This window comes from Microtus oregoni, unplaced genomic scaffold (assembly GCF_018167655.1).
Source record: "Microtus oregoni isolate MIOR12 unplaced genomic scaffold, Mior012 000006F_ref0000085, whole genome shotgun sequence".
NCBI lineage: Eukaryota > Metazoa > Chordata > Mammalia > Rodentia > Cricetidae > Microtus > Microtus oregoni.
In genome coordinates, this window is record NW_024543065.1 from 48012952 (window position 1) to 48030960 (window position 18009).

An 18009-nucleotide genomic window follows, 5' to 3' on the forward strand; every position below is an offset into this window, starting at 1 on the left:
ACGGGTTGGGTTTCTCCATCACATGACCACGTGCCCCACCAGACAAGCCCCGAAGAGCAAGCAGCCCATTACACCATGGAGCAGATCTCCCGCTCTCCTCTCTGTTAGCAAACACCACTCAAACCTCTGAGTTCTCAAACAGCCTGCCTGCTCTCACCAACAGGAGGCCACCTATTCAATTTACCTGACTCACTCAAACCATGGTTCCCCATCTTCCCTGACCCTCAAACTTATGTGCACTTAACCCACGGGCCCATCTGGACACCCCTGGCTCTTCTCCACCACATCTGACAAGCTACAGAAACAGCGACAGCACTGACATCAAACTGTAGATGGAACCCAGGGCCTAGTGCATTGCAGCCTCTTGAAGTAAGCAGCCTGCCATTGTTCCCTTAGCAGAAGGGAAACTGAAGTCAAGAAGGAATGCACACAGCTCGGGAGAGTTGAAACTGGGACTCTGTAGAGGTCGGGGCAGGTGGCTGTCACTCACCAGGCTTCTTTGCTGGGTTGTAGGAGGGGCTGTTTCTTCAGGCTACACAACTTGCTGTCATACTGCGGAAGGAAGACAGGTGAGTGACAGGTGCCACTAGGAGGAAGCCTTCTAGGTCTCCTCAGTCTATGTCCCCCATCTAGCCATGGACATAGATGGTAGAGGGAGCTGGCACCAGCTACAGCATCCCTGCCTATCAAGAGAAACCTGGTGGGGAAAGCCAGGTGTGCTGTCATATGCCTGTGTCCTGGTTAGCCTGAGCTGTAACTTGAAACAGCCTAGAGTCACCCGAGAGAAGCCTCAACTGACGTCTGATCTTTGGGGAATTATCTTCGTTAATTGATACAAGAGGGCCCAGCCTTCTGTGGGTGGCAACATTTCCTAGGCAGGGGACCCCAAGCGTCGGAAGAAAGCTAGCCTAGCAAGAACATAAACCCATGAATGATGAAGTCAGTGAGTGAGCCAGTAAGGACCATTCCATGATCTGTGCTCCAGTTCCTGCCCTGGCTTCCCTCAATGATGGGTTGTGATCTGAAAGAATAAGTCAAATAAACCCATCCCTCTCCTAAGCTGCTTTTGATTACAGTCTTTTGCTTTGGTTTTTGATTTTTGGAGACAGGGTTTCTCTGTGTAGCTCTGACTGTCCTGAAACTCACTTTGTAGACCAGGCTTGCCTTGAACTCACAGAGATCCACCTGCCTGTGTCTCCTCAGTGCTGGAATTAAAGGTGTGCACTACCACCACCTGGCTGGTTACTGTATTATCATAGCAACAGAGAGCAAACAGACCCATCTCAAAAACCACGGAGGTGGATGTTTGTGAGTTTATGGCCAGTCTTGGATAGAGACCCCATTTCAAAACCAAGGAGCAGGGTAGGAAGATGTCTATGAGGTCAAGACCAGCCTGATTTACATACTGAATTTCAGACCAGTCAGGACTACAAAGTAAGTTTCTGCCTCAACTAAAACAGAGAGGGAGGAAAGAAAAAAAATCAAGGAGAAAGGAAGGAAACCTGCTTGGGAGATGTGGCCTAGGTTATGGGAAAAAGAGTATCAGCAAATAGGTCCAAGCCCTTGGTGCCCCTACCTGTGCCCTCTCTGTACCAGCTCAGGGAGGTCTCCTATGTTGACCTTACAATTTCACCATGATTAATAATATCCTCCATCTTCTTTACCAAAATCCAGGTTTGTGCAAGTCAGTGCTCCATCCTCAAGCCACACCCCCAGCCCCTCACTGAGAGATTCTAGGCAGGGGCTCTATCACTGAACCAGGCTCCCAGCCCCTCACTGGGGAATTCTAGGCAGAGGCTCTACCACTGAGCCACGTCCCCAGCCACTGAACCACCCACATCTAAACTGCTGTATTGGTGCTTCACCTCTGATCCTACAGAGGTCCATACACTCCTGCCCCTAGCTAGCTTTTCTCACCACCTAAGCAGCCCTTGCCCTGTGTCCTATGTCCATCTCTTGCTAGCTCACTCTCTGATCCCTAGTTGCTCTGAGGCTCCTTACCTGCAGTGCTGGGGGCTTCCCTGGCCCAGACACAGCAGCTTTGGCCACACTCAGGGTTGGAAGGTTGCTGGCAAAAGCTTTGTTTTCGGCAGGAAGTAAAGGAGGGAGACCTAGAGGGGAGCAAGGGAGAGGACCCAGGGGTCACCAGCATGAAGGCCCTTCCTCTATGTGAGCATTCTTCCCATCCCACAGCCCTCCCACCAATGCCTCATTCCCCATACCTGGGCAGTCTGCCCTCCTTCCTCGACCTGTTGGTGCCAGGAGGGTAGGGCGACACCCTGGGTTCTGGTACACGGCAGTTCTACCTGATCCCTTTGCTTAGGCAGGCTCCTCTCCCTACCTGTGGTGGCCATAGATGTGGAGGCAGGGGCATGGCTGGAGGCGGCAGGAGCCCCAGGTGGTGCCTGTCCGCTGACCAGCAGAGAGGCAGTAGGACTGGAGAGGGGCCCCAGGGTGGTAGACGTCTGTGGGGTGGTGGGTGTGCCTCCAGCCTTATTCTGGAGGACAATCCCAGATGGCACCTGAGGAAGGACAGGTGGCTGAGGGGTGGGGCATGGGATGGCAATAGGGTAGCCAGATGCACATGGACACATTGTAGGTAGGGCAGGGCAGGGCAGGACAGGGGGCCAGTTTGGGAAGTTGGGGAAGTTAGGTGTCCCTACTGATGGTTACCTGGTGAAATCTTTCCAGAAGTGCTTTTGGCTGGGGCAACGCAGGAAAGGGGGCAGTTACCATCTGGAAGGCCCGAGGTGGTGGTGGAGGGGGTGCTGTGGGCTCAGGGACCATGTGGAGGGCTGGTGGCGGAGTGGGGGACTTATGGGGTCCCTGACCCGGTGGGAACTGGGGCTGGAAGTCAGGGGGTGTGGGGACTGGCAACCTGGTAGAAGGCTCAGAGGAGGAGGCCACAGTGGAGGGGGTAGAGGCAGGAGGGAGGTGGGGGGTTGAGGGCAGTGGACCCTCAGGGGGCTGGGATGGGGGTCGCAGAGGGGGCTGGGATGGGCCTGGGGCCGTGGGGCCTGGGGTGCCAGCTTGTGGTGGGGCACCCAATTGATTCTGGATGACAAAGATACTAGCTGAGGAACCCTGGGGAGGAGGACAGGGGTGCAAGGCAGGTTCCAAGGGTTGGCAAGTCAGGCTCTGTGGCTGGGAAGGAGGGCGTGAGTGGGGTCTTGAGGGTGGGCGGGAAGGGGGCCTGGCAGGGTGTGGGGAGGGCATGTGGGGACTGTCTCCCAGGGGAGCCTGGTGAGGTAGTGATGGGGAGGAGGCAGGGCCAGGGGCTTTTAGTGGAGCAGCTGCAGGGATCTGTGCAAAAAAGGGAGACAGAGGCAGAGACAGGCTCAGATCAGCCTTGGCTTCCGCTCTCCCAAGACACTGTAACCCCAGGTCCCCTTCACCCAGCCCTCCACCATCCCACTCAAAGGCTCCATCCTCCGCCTACTCCAGTCCTGCTGGAGGCAGGACCCCACTGCCACCGCTCGCCTTTCTCAGCACCTCGCTTCACCCGGCCACCCGTGCATTCTCTCCTACCCACCCCTCTGTCGCCACAGGCCCCCACCCTACTCAACCCTCTGATCTCCCCTGTGCACCCCCCACCCAGCAGACCAAGGCAAGCCCTGCAGGGTGCACAGGTGGGCAGCAGCAGAGGAAGCAGCGGCAGGGAACACTGGGAGGAGCACCACAAGCTGCCGAGCAGGAGGCAGGAGGAGCACAGCACAGGGAGCTGCCCACATGACATTACACAGACGACACTCGGGGTATGTGGCTGCCAGCCAGTGTGGGAGGCTTCATGACCCAGCAGCAAGGACAAGAGGGCAATAGGAAGTGGCCAACCATGGGAAATGGGTGTGTGGGTGGTGTGTTCTGGGCACTATTCTGCTGCCTGTCTCTCAGTGTGCCCCTGACCTATGTCCACTTTTGTATATGTGTGGCAGTTCTAGACAGTGGCAAGTCACCCACACCATCCAGCCTGCATCCTGCACTCGTGTGCACTGACTGTCCTTCCACCTAAGCAGGTCTTGGCCAGTTTTGCCCCTCAGGACTATCCTCAAGTCATGACCATAGTAGGCACTGAGCAACCAGTGAGTGCCAGCTGTGTACCCAAGCCATGGCCGGCACCTTGACACTGTCCTAGAGCAATGAGCTGGCCATAGTACTGGATAATGGGGTGCCTCACGACGAGGGTAAGTGGGTAGAGCTGGCAGCTGCAGAGGAAGTCTGCCACCAACAAGATGTGGGGCTTGAGTGTCGGTCCCTGTGCAGCTGCCACCCTTCTCGAAGCCTTTACCTCCTGAGACACTGGGCTGGCAAGATGGCTCAGCAGGTCAGGACCTGGTGTCAAGTCTGAGGACCTGAGTCCGATGCCCAGAGCCCACCTGGTAGGAGACAACCATCTCCCACAACCACCTCTGCCTCCACACATCATCTGTGACATGCATATGGGCACACACACAAAGACCTGAGACCAGAGAACCTGGGGGCTCCTCACACTACACCAGTAGTAGCAGTCCCCAACCTTCCCAGTGCTGCGACCCTTCAATACAGTTCCTCGTGTTGTGATGACCCCTAACCACGACACGACTGTCATTACTACTTCATAACTGTCCTTTTGCTAGCTATGAACTGCAATCTAAAATCTGTGGTTTTCGATGGTCTCAGGCAACCCCTGGGGTTGTTCGCCCCCCACAAAGGGGTCAGGACCCAGATGTTAACAACCTGCTCTACATTGACACAATCTGTAGTTCATTCAGCATTACCGCCTGGTGGGACACCCCCAGCATCTGGCCCCTAAATTCGGGACATTTTGAACAACCCTTCCAAGCTCAGCTCTGATTAACTTTTGGCAACTAAGAAGTAAAATACACTTAAAACAAACTAGATCAAGCAACCAGCCTCGCCATCCCTACAGCACTGCCAGCTCTTGGCAGAGGGCAGAGTAACAGATCTGGACCTGCCACACCGTGAAAGGGACCATCCTCCGACAATCCTGCAGAAGGCAGCTCATATGGTGATTTCAAAGCTTCATTCTGTCGGGAATGGCCTCAGTTGGTAGCGTGTCTGTCCACTATGTACAAAGACTTGGGTTTGATCCCCAGCACAACTTCAACCTGGCACAGTGGCTGAAGGGCTGTGATCCCAGCACTTGGAAGGCAGCTAAGGCAAGAGGATCAGGAGTTCAAGGTCATCCTTAGCTAAACAAAACAAAACAAACCTTTAACTCAGTTGTTCCTTCTCCAAGAGCAGGCAGCACAGAAAATTTGGAAGGGACAGGGGGATGGGGGTGGAGCTTTAGTATCTACCTGCAAGGCAGGGCAGAGCTGTGCTGATGTCCTTTAAGGTTTTTTTTTTTAATTTTTATTTTATGAATATATATGTTTTACCTGCATATATGTCTGGCCCACAGAGGCCAGAAGAGGGCACTGGAGCCCCTGAGACTGGAGTCACTGACGGCTGCCAGCTCCCTTTCGGATTATTTTTGATTGGTTTACTCAATCTTTCCACAAATAATAAAATGTTTCACTTAAATTTCTTTTCTTTTCTTTGGTTTCTCGAGACAGCGTTTCTCTGTGTAGCCCTGGATATCCTGGAACTCACTCTCTAGATCAGGCTGTCCTCAAACTCACAGAGATCTGCCTGCTTCTGCCTCCTGAGTGCTAGGATTAAAAATGTGCACCACTACCACCCGGCTCAAAATAAATAAACCTTAAAAGAAAGACAATCCCAGTCCTTGCTCACAGGGATATCCACTGTGGCCATATATACAATAGGCAAACCAGAGTATAGCCCAGTGTAGAAAGTGCAGATTATTGTACTGGTGCCTAAGAAAAGCCAGTGTGTTTTCACTACCCTAAACACCTTTCCAGTGAATGGCCACACGGGGTGTGGGAGAGCTAAGTGAAACAAGACTGCCTTGCTGAGCAAGTGTTTAAACTGGCTTATGAGTGCTGGGGACATGGCTCAGTGGACACCGCACCTGTCCACAAGCCTACAGACTCAAATTCAAAACTCAAGATAAATATATGCACACAAAATAAATTGAGCACAGAACTGAACCAAGCAGCAGTTCTGTGTGCACACCAAACGTGCTAGCTTTGCTCACAGCACAAGTACAAAACAAGGGGGTTTGCTTTGCTTGGTTTTGAGACGGGTCTCACTTTATAAGCCAGACTAGCCCCAAACTTCCAGTAACCTCCCTGCCCCCACCTCCAGAACACTTTGGGTACAGATGCACATTACATCTGCCTGAATGATACAATGTTGAAGAGACAATTCTTCCCGGGGCTGTCATACTGCACTAAAATCTCAGGAGTGTGGGGCAGAGATCACACATACAACCTAGTCTCAAATATCCAAGTAACAAAAACACAGCATTTGCACCACAAAAACACGCAAACACCAAGAAAGACTGACGGTGGCTGGCGAGGTGGTTTGGTGCATAAGAACACTGAGCGCACTTCCAGAGAACTGGGGTTTGATTCCCAGCACCCACATGGCAGTTCACAACGGTCTCTATTTCCAAGGAATCTGACACCCTCCTCTGGCCTCTGTCAGCACTGGGCACACAAGTGGCAGACATACATATACGCAGGCAAAATACCCATACAAATAAAAAAGTAAAATAAAAAAAAATTTACTACCAATTTCTAAGACAGCCCTGGCCACCCCACCTCCTTATATTTAACCCCACCCATACCAAGCCAGGATTAGTATCTGTGATTACGAATTCCCCAGAAGTAATCGTATGTCACTTCCCAGACAAGGCCAAAAAGAAGCTTCCTACAGTGGCTCTCACTACTTATCCACTGTGGAAGCCAATCATGGCTTGCTGTGGCCTGTCCCTTCAGACGCCCACACGGTTGAGCTGGCAGGCAGGTTCACCAGCCTCAGCAAGCCTTTACATGACTGCCGCCCTGCCCAACACCTTCTTTATTTCTTGATTTAAGATGAGACTCTCACGTAGCCCAGGCTGGCCTGGAACTCACTAGGTAGATCAGAATGGCTCAAACTGCCTACCTCTGCCATATAGGTCCTGGGATTCGAGCTTGAGCCTTGCCTATCAGTCTCATGTCCTGCAGGCCAGCCTGGGACTCACTGTGAAACCCAGGATAACCTTGAACCTCTGGGTCTTCCTGCCTCTTGCAAGCATAGGCCACCACACCCAGCTGCCTGGTCTCAGTGTTGGTCGGGCCTGGTTACACATTCTTATATGAATGTGTAAGAATACAGCATTCATGAATTTACATGAGTGTCCTCACTCTGTAAAGTAGCTGCTGTCATTATCACCCTTACTTGAGAGGCAAGGAAACTGAGGTACAGAGAAGCAAGCAACTTGCCTAAGACCCCAGAGGTGGTGATAGAAGATACCAGGACTCTCCCCTCCCCAAAACTCTACAATTTCCTCAGACCATGGCTTGTCACCTACATGCATTGCCTGCTAGGGACATTCATGGGTTGCAGTCAGCATTTAAAAAGCATAAAAGGACAGAGCTGGAGTGCTGGCTCAGTGGTTAAGAGCACCTGCTGCTCTTCCAGAGGACCCAGGTTCTGTTCCCAGCGCCCACACCAGGGGGGTCACAACTGCCTGTACCCTCAGCTCCAGGGAACCCGACGCCTCGCCTCTGACCACTAAGTGCACCTACAACCACTGGAGGTCCTGACTACAGCAGACACAAGCAATTCGTACTCTGTGTGGAGGACACACTAGCTCACTGATTCAACCTAAGCCTTCCTCCCAGTCCTCAATCTAGACAGAAGAAACATGTTCAGGTTTACATGGCAGACAGTCTATAAAATCATGGCTGTTTGAGACCAAGTCCACACTGACTTTGCTATCCAGCCCCTTGCTGGATAATATATTTCTGTTCCAATTCCCACCCTTCCTCTGGCTCTTCTTTTTTTTTTTTTAAAACAAGTTCAAGATCTGCCTCTCTAGAATAAAGGGGCAGCCTGCCTTAATCTCTCGTGTGCTTACGATTCACAGGAGAGCAAAGGCCCACTTTCCTCGCATGTAAAAAGTGTCCACAAATCAACAAGAAGCTGACCAAGAACCACCAGTTGAAAATAGAATAAATACCTCTTAAGTATATAAAAACTTGCCTGATTTCATTGGCAATGAAAATAAATTCAACTTAAAGATGAGTACAAAGCGCTCTAGTTCACCGTGAATGTACTAGTGAGACTGGCGGAAGAGGGGTGCACACCGCACTGCTGCCGAAGCTGGACCACTGGCAGTCCACAGCCGATAGCTGAGAGAGCATCACAATATAAAGCCACATTTTTTAGACCCAGGAAACCCAGTTTAAAGAATTTATTCTAGGTTATGTGTGGCAGAATAGACTTGGATGCCCAGTGACTTCAGACTCTGTGGCAGAAGGACAATAAATGAAAGGCTTAAACTGGACAACTTAGCAAGACTCTCTCAAAATGTTCAAAGAGCTTGTGATGTATCTCAGTAGCAGGTGCTTGCCTAGAGCCCACCAATGAGGGGTCAGTGGCATGTCTCAGTGGTAGAGCCCCTGCCTAGAACCCCCAGTGAGGGGTTGGGGGCGTGGCTCAGTGGGAGAATGCCTGCCTAGCACACACCAAGCTCAGTTTAAACCCAGATTACAAAACAATTCATTCTGCAAAATGCCACCCACCTGAAGCCATTGTCTGTGGCCTTGTTCATAACAAGTCAAAGCCAGGAGTGACTTAGAAGCCCACCGACAAGAGTAGCTAAAGAAATAGTGTACCCACACAATGGTCTACTATACAGCCACCAAGGTCAAGTTTAACAATCGGTACAAGTGTGAACCTAGGCACAGTACACTAAAACTGGAAGACAGAGTGTTCATGTGTGGTTATGCTCACAGCCACACCGAAAGGAAATGCAAGAGCCCTGTCTAGGAGAGGCTGAGGAGACATGGTCTCATATAGCCCAGGCTAGTCACAAACTCCCATCTCCACCTCCTGAGCACAGGTTACAGAAAGGGTCATCATGTCTGACTTTAGTATGTTTTGACATGTAAAGGAGCTGTGTTACCCAATACAGGAAGAGGTCACTTCCCAACTCTCTGTGACTTGTGTCCCCGTCTAAAGCTGGACTCTCCCTGCGCTGGCCCTGGTCTCAGATGTGCACAGTGGCCAGGAGACATTCAGGGAACACGAGAGTGGAGAACAAAGGAGAGCGTGATTTCCAAGGCAGCAGGACAGAGGCAGGCAGGGCAGAGCAGGGAGCTGCACAGAGGACACCAGGCTGCCAGGGCGCATCTACCTGGGGAGCCGGAGCTGGGGAAGCCTGGCTGTCGGGGGTCTGAGCGCCGAGGCCAGCTCCTTTGGTCACGGGTGTGGCCAGGGCTGGGTCTTGGGCAGGAGGCGGGGCGCTGACTATGACCGAGGCAGGCACCGAGAGGTGGGGACCCTCTGTAGAGAGGGGCTGCTGGCTCCTCTCCTGCAAGGGGCCACCCACACAGGATCAGAAGGCCCCCCTGCAGAGGCCATGGGCTCCCATCTGAGCCTGCCACCCCCACTCAATCTCATGAGGAACTGTAGACAAGAGGCGCAGGGCAGGCAGACCCCAGAACCTCTGGCCACTGTCCCGTGTGTTCCATCTGTCTGCCTGTCCATCATTTCATCCACCCATACTCCCTTACTGACATCCCCAGTCGGTCTGTCAATCCCATCTCTGTCTGTCAGACAAGACAACCTACAAACCTCGCGGACAACCCTGAGAGCCCCCACTAGCCCCCTCAGCTCAGCTATTTGCCACCCCCCCCAATGCTCCCCCATACCTGGGGCAGGAACATCTGGAGGGAATCCTGAGTGAGTATGGCCGTTGTGGCTGCAGGGGGTGGCTGTCCCAGGACTATCTTCTCTGGGCTGGCCTGAGGAGGGGTGGCCTGAGGCTGGGTGGCCGCCTGTGGAGTAGGGGCCTGTGGAGGCTGCTGTGGCGGTGGCTGTTGGAGACCCAGGGGCAGTGATGTGGTGACAGCAGGGGGCACCTGGGTGGCAGGTTGAACCGCCAGGACAGGCGTGGCCTCCCCAGTGGTAGCAGCTGGGGTGGTGGGCTGCACCAGCCCATCAGGGGTGTTGAGCATGGCCACAGCACTTGGGGGCAAGGTGACACCCTGGAGGACAGTGGTGGCCGTGGGGCCAGTGGGGGCAGGCTGGCTCTGGGTGGGCAGACTGCCAGTGGCCAGAGACACGGGCATCTGGAAGAGGGCGGGCTGGCCCACTTGGATGGGGGCCGCAGAGAGGATGTGCGCAGCGCTGTGTGCCCCAGAGTGGGGTGCCAGCACAGGGCCTAGACTCAGTGGGCCTGCCAGGTTCTGGTTGGTGAGGATTGGGTTGGCAATGAGCTGTCCACCTGCATGGGGTGCTGCGGCCGTGAGGATCTGGCCACCCACATTGGCAGGCAGGGCAGAGAGTGACTGGGGAAGTTGAACAGCTGAGGTGCCTGGCAGCAAGAACTGGTGGTTCTGGCCAGAAAGCATGTGCTGGGCTGGGATCACGATACTGCTGCCTTGATTGAGGAGGTGGACGCTCATGGGCTTGCTGAGGGTTCCGGGGGGCTGCGGTGGAGCTGTCCCCGTGGTGGTGACTGGTGGTTGCTTGAATACATTCGCCTGCAAGGCTGGTGTGGGGAAGCTGGACAGCACCACATTCTGGCCAGCTTTGCCTGCGGCCATGAAAGTCAGGTTCTGGGGGGCCTTAGGTTGCTGTGGCAGGGTACCTGGTTCGCCCTGGATGGTGAGGGTTGCCCCCGTGGGGGTGAAGGGCTTGGGTGTCAGCTGGTAGAGTTTGGGGGGCAGTACCCCCGCAGGCTTGGGCTGGATGGGCGTGGGGGTTCTGTGTAAAATTACATTGGGTGCTTGTACCAGCGGTGACGTGCCGAGGCCCGAGGCCACCGCCAGCGGCTGTCCGGAGGGTGCCCCACTGGCTGCTGCAGTGGCGGTACCTGTCCCAGCAAACACTGAGTTCCCATTGAGAGTGGTGGTCACTGCAGCTGGGAGATTTTTCTGGATTACTAGGCCAGCCCCTTGGGGGGACACGCCGGCAGACGCCAGCGTCACTGGCTCTGAGGGCCCGGCTGCCGAGGCCAAGTAGCCACTGACAGGCACCTGCTTTGCCAAGAGCTGGGAGGTGGGTGGGTTAAGGGCCATGACAGGCTGGCCCACCACTTGAATAGGTGCCAGACCCAACGTGGCTGCTGTGGCACCCCCAGGGCTTCCATTGGGAAGGCCCTGGAGGCCTGGAATGGGCTGAAGGGTCACGTTGCCTAGGCCCACAGGCTGCAGGAAGGGCTGAACGCTTAGGGCCTTGTTGACCACATCCTGGGGTGGCACCAGGGCCTGGTGGGTCAGTACAGTGGGTGGAGCTTGCAGGCCCAGCAGATCGGCACTGCCTTGGAAGAGAGCCTGGGCTCCTGCAGTCACCGCAGTGGCTCCTGGAGCCCCTGTAGCACCAGTCCCATTGTCGGCAGGCTGTAGGGTGGGCAGCTGGAAGGGGCCCAGGTCCAGTTCAGCCTCAGCCTCCAGGGTCTGTTCTGTGATGTTGGCCTCCTGAAGACTCTGCTGGAGAATGTCACAGGGCTGTTCTGGGCCCCCACCGCCCCCGCCACCTCCTCCTGCAGCAGGGGAGCCCAAGATATCATCTTCCAGGAAGTCCAGGTCCACGCTGGGAGCAGGCTGGCTGGGCTCTGGGTTTAGGTGGTTGCCGGAAGCTTCCTGCACGTGGAGCTGGAGGGCAGACAAGAGAAGGCAAGAGCCGAGGTCAACATGGGGACACTTGGTGTCAAAGGCCACTACAATTCAGCAATTTTCTATCTGGAAGTGGCTGGATGCAGCTCAAATCCTGGCTTGGTTGTGGGCTTGACTGCAGCTTGCTTAATCTGACCCCAGTTTCTCCATCTGCACCTACCAGCAGAAGGTAATAAGAATACTGGGGATGGACGGGAGCAAGACTGCTCAGCGGGTAAGAGCACTCATCTCTCAAAGGCGAGTTCCAGCCCCGGATCCCAGCGTGGAAAGAGGCAGATGAGTCCTTAAAACTCTCCTTAGACCTCCACGTGCAAGCCATGCAGCCATGTATCCTCACTAACAAGGGTCATACACACAAACATACCATATTAATAATTAAAAAAATACGCTTTCTTAAAAAAAGATAAGAGTCTCATTATGTAACACTGGCTGACCTGGAACTCACTATGAACTCACAGAGAGCTGCTTGCATTTTTTTTTTTTTAATAGTCAGTTGGGAAGATGAGACAGCTCTGAGGATAGAGGCAATGGCATGCAGCCTTGACAACCTGAGATCAACCCCTGGATCCCACAAGGTGGCAGGAGAGAACCAACTCCTGAGAGGTGTCCCCTGACCTCCACACACATGCTGAGGTAAATTCATGTACACACACGTGCATATGCACACACACAGGTACACACAAAATAAGTAAAATAAAGAAATAAATGAAATTATAGCTACAGAGACCCACAATATTTATTTGTAGTTCCAATACTCCCTACAAACCAAGAGTATTTAATGATTTTTTTTCTCTTATTGGGAGGGGGAGATTGAGACAGGTTCTCTCTGTGTAGCCCTGGCTGTCTTGGAACTTGCTATATAACCCAGGATGACCTTTGTTTGCCCAGGCTAGATAAGAACTCATTATATTACCTAGACTGGCCTTGAACTTGCTTTACAGCTGAAGATTATTCTATATGAACATGTGTGCCTATGCATATGTTTGTACAACACATATGTGTCTGGCTTCTATAGCGGCCAGAAGAAAGTCGAACTCCCTGGAACAGGAGTTACAGACAGTTGTGAGCCACCATGTGGGTGTTGGGAACCAAACCCCACTCCTCTGCAAGAGCAGCCAGTGCTCTCAAACACTGAGCATCTCTCTAGACCCCATGGATGACTTTGAACTCTAGATCCTCCTGCTGCTAATCTCCCGAGTGCTGGGACCTTAGCAAGAACAACCACACCTACCTGGTTGTTGTCCTTGTTTTAATTTTTATAAGAGCAAACTTTACCAGGAGTTCCAGGTAATACACTGCATAATGACCCAGCTGCCCCTCGAGGGTTGCCATAGGAAGGCATGCATGTGACATCATATATGACACAGACAAAACTCGTTTGGCTCCAAAGTTCAATATGAGGCAGCGGGGTTGGAAGACAGACAGACCACAGCACACGAGCTGTTGCCGGGTTTGGGGCGAGGCTGGTGCCATGCTCACTGAGACTTCAACCAGTGGCAAACACAGCTCAGAGGCTTACGGTCCAGAGGGCCATATAATACACAGGTTCGAGGTTTTATGTCACCTCCTCAGATTTTGACTAGATGGAAGATTCAGAGCTGGGCTGGGCAAGTGGCTCAGCTGGTAGGGTACCTGCCTAGAGAGCATGAACCTGGGTTCGGTTCCTAGCACAGACTTGGTGTGGTGGTGCATGACCATAATCCCAACAACTGAGGGTAGAGGCAGAAAGATTAGAAGTTGAAGGTCATCCTCAGCTACCCAGTGAGTTTCTGACTGTTGGGGACCACATGAGACCTTGTCTCAGAAAACCAAAATACCTAAATTTCAATAAAGGTCTGGGCAGGGTGGTGATGGTGCATGCCTGCCTTTAATCTCAGCACTCAGGAAACAGAGACAAGCAGGTCTTTGTGAGTTCAAGGCTAGCCTGGTCTACAGACCGAGTTCCAGTACAGGATTTCTCTTTAGCTTTGGAACCTATCTCAAAACAAAAACAAAAATAAAACATAAATAAATAAAAGAAGGAAGGAAGGAAGGTTCGTCTTAATAAAGACAGAATGGTCACCATTGTAACTGGATCTATGAATCTACGTTGTTTTTCTAAGCTTGATCGTTACTATAAAAGGTTATTTGGAATATGATATTACAGTTGATACAAAACTCAATGAAAATTATTCATAAAGTAACATGTTAAAAGAATGACAGTTACAGTGACAGGGAGCAGGAAACACACGAGGAGGGCAGGAGCAGCAGAGTGGCATAGGAGAAAAGGGAAAGAGGCACTGGGGGAGATGGCTCACTCTGAAAATGGCTTGCCTCGTAAGTGATGATTTGAGTTCGATCCCCAAAACCCATACAAAAAATGTCGGTGGAGATGATGAAAAGATGGCTGAGCAGTTAAGAGCACTGGTTGCTCTGGGAGAGGACCAGGGTTCAATCCCCAGTACCCACAGGGTGGCTTATGGTTATCTGTACTCGCAGTTCTAGGAGATCCAACACCCTCTTCCAGACTCCACACGTACTGTGCATAAACGATGTACAGACAATCATGCAGGCAAAATGTTCACACATAAAAATCATAAAATAATTTTAAAAAATCAGAGACACCAGTAATCCCCATGGTGGAGGGAGATACAGACAGGGGGACTTCAGGACTAGCTGGCCACCCAGCCTTGCCAAGTGACAGTACGCGAGGCTGGCTTCATGTGTAAACATGTGAACTCCAGCGCACACACACAGAGGCAATTAAGGGCTGGCATAGACAAGCACACAGGACGGGGTCAATGCTCCGTACCCCCATCTTCACTTTCAGAGTTATGTAGGGGAGGAACCTTTCCCAGAGTCATATGGTATCTACCAAATATACCAGAGCTGGCCTCTGCCCCTCTCTAAGGCCAGGGTGGTGGGGCAGCTTGGTTCCTGAACACCCCTCCCCCAAGCAAACACAACCAGGGCATGCACAGCCTCTGCAACTCCCTCCTGCTCCAGCAGTGTGGGAGACCACCATTGGCCAACCACTTACCCCAGGACCTTCATAGAAGGCACTTTGGGCCTCCACGGGGGCATCCAGGAGGTCATCGCTATCCAGCTGCAATGAGATCCCCCCAATCCAAGGTCAAACGTGAACAAGGCAGGACAAGGCTCTACAGCAGAAATCAACTTGGGTTTGAGGTAAAAAGGAAGGGGGGGGGGGCTAGCCGCACACTTATCACCAGAGGTGCTTCCCCAGCCTGGCCTCTAAGACTCCACCCCCCCTGAAGCACCTGCCTTGATCTTGGGACTTTGCCCTCTTGGTTTGCACCCAAGCTGTGCTCCTGTGTGGAACTCACAGTCCTGGTAGCACATCCTTCAGGGGCTGTGGCAATGCCACGTGCTCATGGCACCTGCCCCACGATTTTCACTAAACCCCTCCCTTCTCCCTAACATCGTATCCAACACATAGTTGTATAGCCACCCGCCTTCTGGGGGACAGGACTTGCTGAGTCCTGGGGCATCTTTGCAGCTGAAATGAGCCTCCATCTGCCCTCCTGAGTGCTGGGGTTTACGGCACGCACTGCCATGCCTGGCCACGCTCTATTGTATGTACTATCGTCTGGGCTACTATCTCGCTGCACTCTTGAGGGTTCAGCACTTCAATGTCTCTCCTTTAGGAGGGAGTATTTGTTTCTCTCATCAGAGTGCACACTAGAATTAGTGGCTCCTTCCTTCCTCAAGGCAGATTCTCATATAGTCCACCTCAAACTTGCTGGTGGTTAAAACTGGCCTTGAACTTCCAATCTCTTGTCTCTACCTGCGCAGGGCTTTAGTTACAGGTGCATCTTACCATGCCTCGTTTTATGTGGTGCTGGGGACTGAGCTCAGAGCTTCTTATATAAGCCAGGCAAGTACCCTACCACTGAGACACATCCTCAGCTCTTAGCAGCTCCAGTCTGTGTGACTCAGGAGATTAGGTCATAAAAGGTATTAAGGCTTCCTCCTGGCTCTCTATCATGGGCTGCCTGTGACAAAGGAAGTCAGCTGCTAGAGCCCGAGGACATTTGAACAGTGTGAGAGAGACACCCATGGGAAAGGGACATAGGAGCTCTGGCAGTGGCCACAGGAGAGAGTCAGGATAGGTATATCGGCTGACCTTAGACAAGCCGCTAGATGCTTGTAGCTCCTGTTCCATACAGGTTGCTATGATCTCAGGGGGATCTGACCCAGATTTCTAATGTGGCAAATCTGCAAAAGCTTAACAAATATGTACTAAGTAGCCGTGTGGGGGTAATCTCTCATACCACTGTAGAAAAAAACCACAGTTCCACCCAGGTCCCCAAACTGCCACATTAAAGTGCCTATCTTTAAATCAAATCCGAGTCCCCAAGAACTGCTGTCAAGTTCAGAATAAATAAATCTGTTTTGTGTGGTGGTGCACGACTTTAATCCCAACACTGAGAAGCAGAGGCAAGTGGATCTCTGTGAGTTCAAGGCCGGCCTGACCTACATATTAAGTTCTAGGCAGCCAGGACTATACACAAAGACCCCGCCTCAAAATCAATTAATCAATCAATAAATCAAATAAAAATAAAAATCACCTAACCAAAGTCTAATTCACTCAGTGCCATCCTGCAGTTAGTTCTGCCTTAGTCTAACCCTGTTCCCTCGAATTCACCACCTCTCTTGCTACACTCGCGCTACAGCACTGTAGACACCTGTAACGTCGCCTCCTTAGAGTGACCCTCTGACTACACCAGCTAGAGGAGGCCTTTGCTTTCTTTTATTTAAAAAAAGAAAAAGTCGGGGCTGGAGAGATGGCTCAGTGGTTAAGAGCATTGCCTGCTCTTCCAAAGGTCCTGAGTTCAATTCCCAGCAACCACATGGTGGCTCACAAGCATCTGTAATGAGGTCTGGTGCCCTCTTCTGGCCTGCAGACACACACAGACAGAATATTGTATACATAATAAATAAATAAATATATAAAAAAAGAAAAAGTCATTTTATATGTATGGGTTTTTGCCTGCATGTATATCTGTACATCACATGTATGCTTGGTACCTCTCAAGGCCAGAGGAGTGTGTTGGAACTCCTAGAACCGGAGTTACAGACGATTGTGAGGAGCTGCCATGTGGGTGCTTGGAATTGAATCTCGGTTCTTTGGAAGAGCAGCTAGCATGCTTTGTCTGTTTGTTTTATTGAGACAGAGTCTCTCTGTGTAGTCCTGGCTGTTCTGGAACTTGGTCTATAAACCAGGCTGGCCTCGAACTTAGAGATCCACCTGCTTCTGCCTCCTGAGTTCTGAGATTAAAGGTGTAGGCCACCACTACCTAGCAGCCAGTGTTCTTCACTGCTGAGCCATCCCTTCAATCCAGGGCTGTTTTTCTTTAATATCTGTCTATGTGTGTTGTACACACACAGCCGGATGTCCTGCTCTTCACCTCTCTGCCCTATTCCCCTCAGACAGGGCCTCTCGCTGAATCAGGAGCTAAGCTAGTGATCAGAAAGCCCCAGCAAGGCCCCGCGATCCCATCTCTCCCCTCTACCCAAAGAAATGGAGCTACCAGTGCACACGGCCATGCCTGGTTTCTAACGTGGGTACTAGGGATTCAAACTCAGGCCCTCATGCTTACATGTGGCATCTTATCCATAGAGCCAGCTCTCTTTCTAGTCATTTCATGCCTGATATTTTTAAGGAAAACCTAGTGAATAGTGAATAACTTCTATTTACTTTTATTTATTTACTTACCTATCTATTTACTTAGAGACAGGGTGTCTCTGTGTAGCCCTGGCTGTCCTGGAGCTCTACTATGTAGACCAGGCTAGCCTCTAACTTAGAGATCTGCCCGCCTCTGCCTCTGAAGTCCTGGGATTAAAGGTGTATACCCGGCCTTTTTTTTAAATATAGCACATGTTAATTAAATAAGCATATTCAATACAGCATTGTTTCCATATTAAAATACGTGTTGAGACAGTTTGCATTCTTTCTTTTTGGTGACTGACTTATTCAGTTACCTGGGAAGACGGCACGGCAAGAGAACAGGACTGGATCTCTTTCTTGTACTGACAAAATCCCTTAGAGAATGTCTACTGTCTTAGGGAACCTGGCTCTCCCTTCCGATCCTCCAGTCCCCATGCCCAGGGATTGCCCTTCCCTGCCTCTGGTACTTACCTTTTCGGATCCATGCAAGAAGTCATTGAGGGCCTGAGGGTCACTGCAAGAGAGAGGGAAAAGAGACCTTAAGGAGCTAGGCTGAGGAATGGAGGGAGGGGAGAGGGGTGGAAGACGAGTGTGGGAGGAGGG

General features: G+C 51.9%; 1 protein-coding gene across 2 annotated transcripts in view; it reads right to left on the bottom strand.

The window, feature by feature from the left end:
- Nucleotides 1-18009, bottom strand: part of Bicra (BRD4 interacting chromatin remodeling complex associated protein) — a 72011-nt gene that overhangs the window by 5069 nt on the left and 48933 nt on the right. Inside the window, exons 4-11 of one of the 2 annotated variants that reach the window (XM_041653635.1) lie at nucleotides 17878-17920; nucleotides 14755-14820; nucleotides 9768-11714; nucleotides 9251-9427; nucleotides 2674-3303; nucleotides 2342-2522; nucleotides 2002-2111; nucleotides 491-552 (exon numbers count right to left, since the gene is read on the bottom strand). In XM_041653635.1, the coding sequence (XP_041509569.1) occupies nucleotides 491-552; nucleotides 2002-2111; nucleotides 2342-2522; nucleotides 2674-3303; nucleotides 9251-9427; nucleotides 9768-11714; nucleotides 14755-14820; nucleotides 17878-17920 (3216 nt within the window). The remainder of the gene's footprint in view (nucleotides 1-490; nucleotides 553-2001; nucleotides 2112-2341; nucleotides 2523-2673; nucleotides 3304-9250; nucleotides 9428-9767; nucleotides 11715-14754; nucleotides 14821-17877; nucleotides 17921-18009) is intronic. The other variant, XM_041653636.1, reaches the window with a different exon arrangement.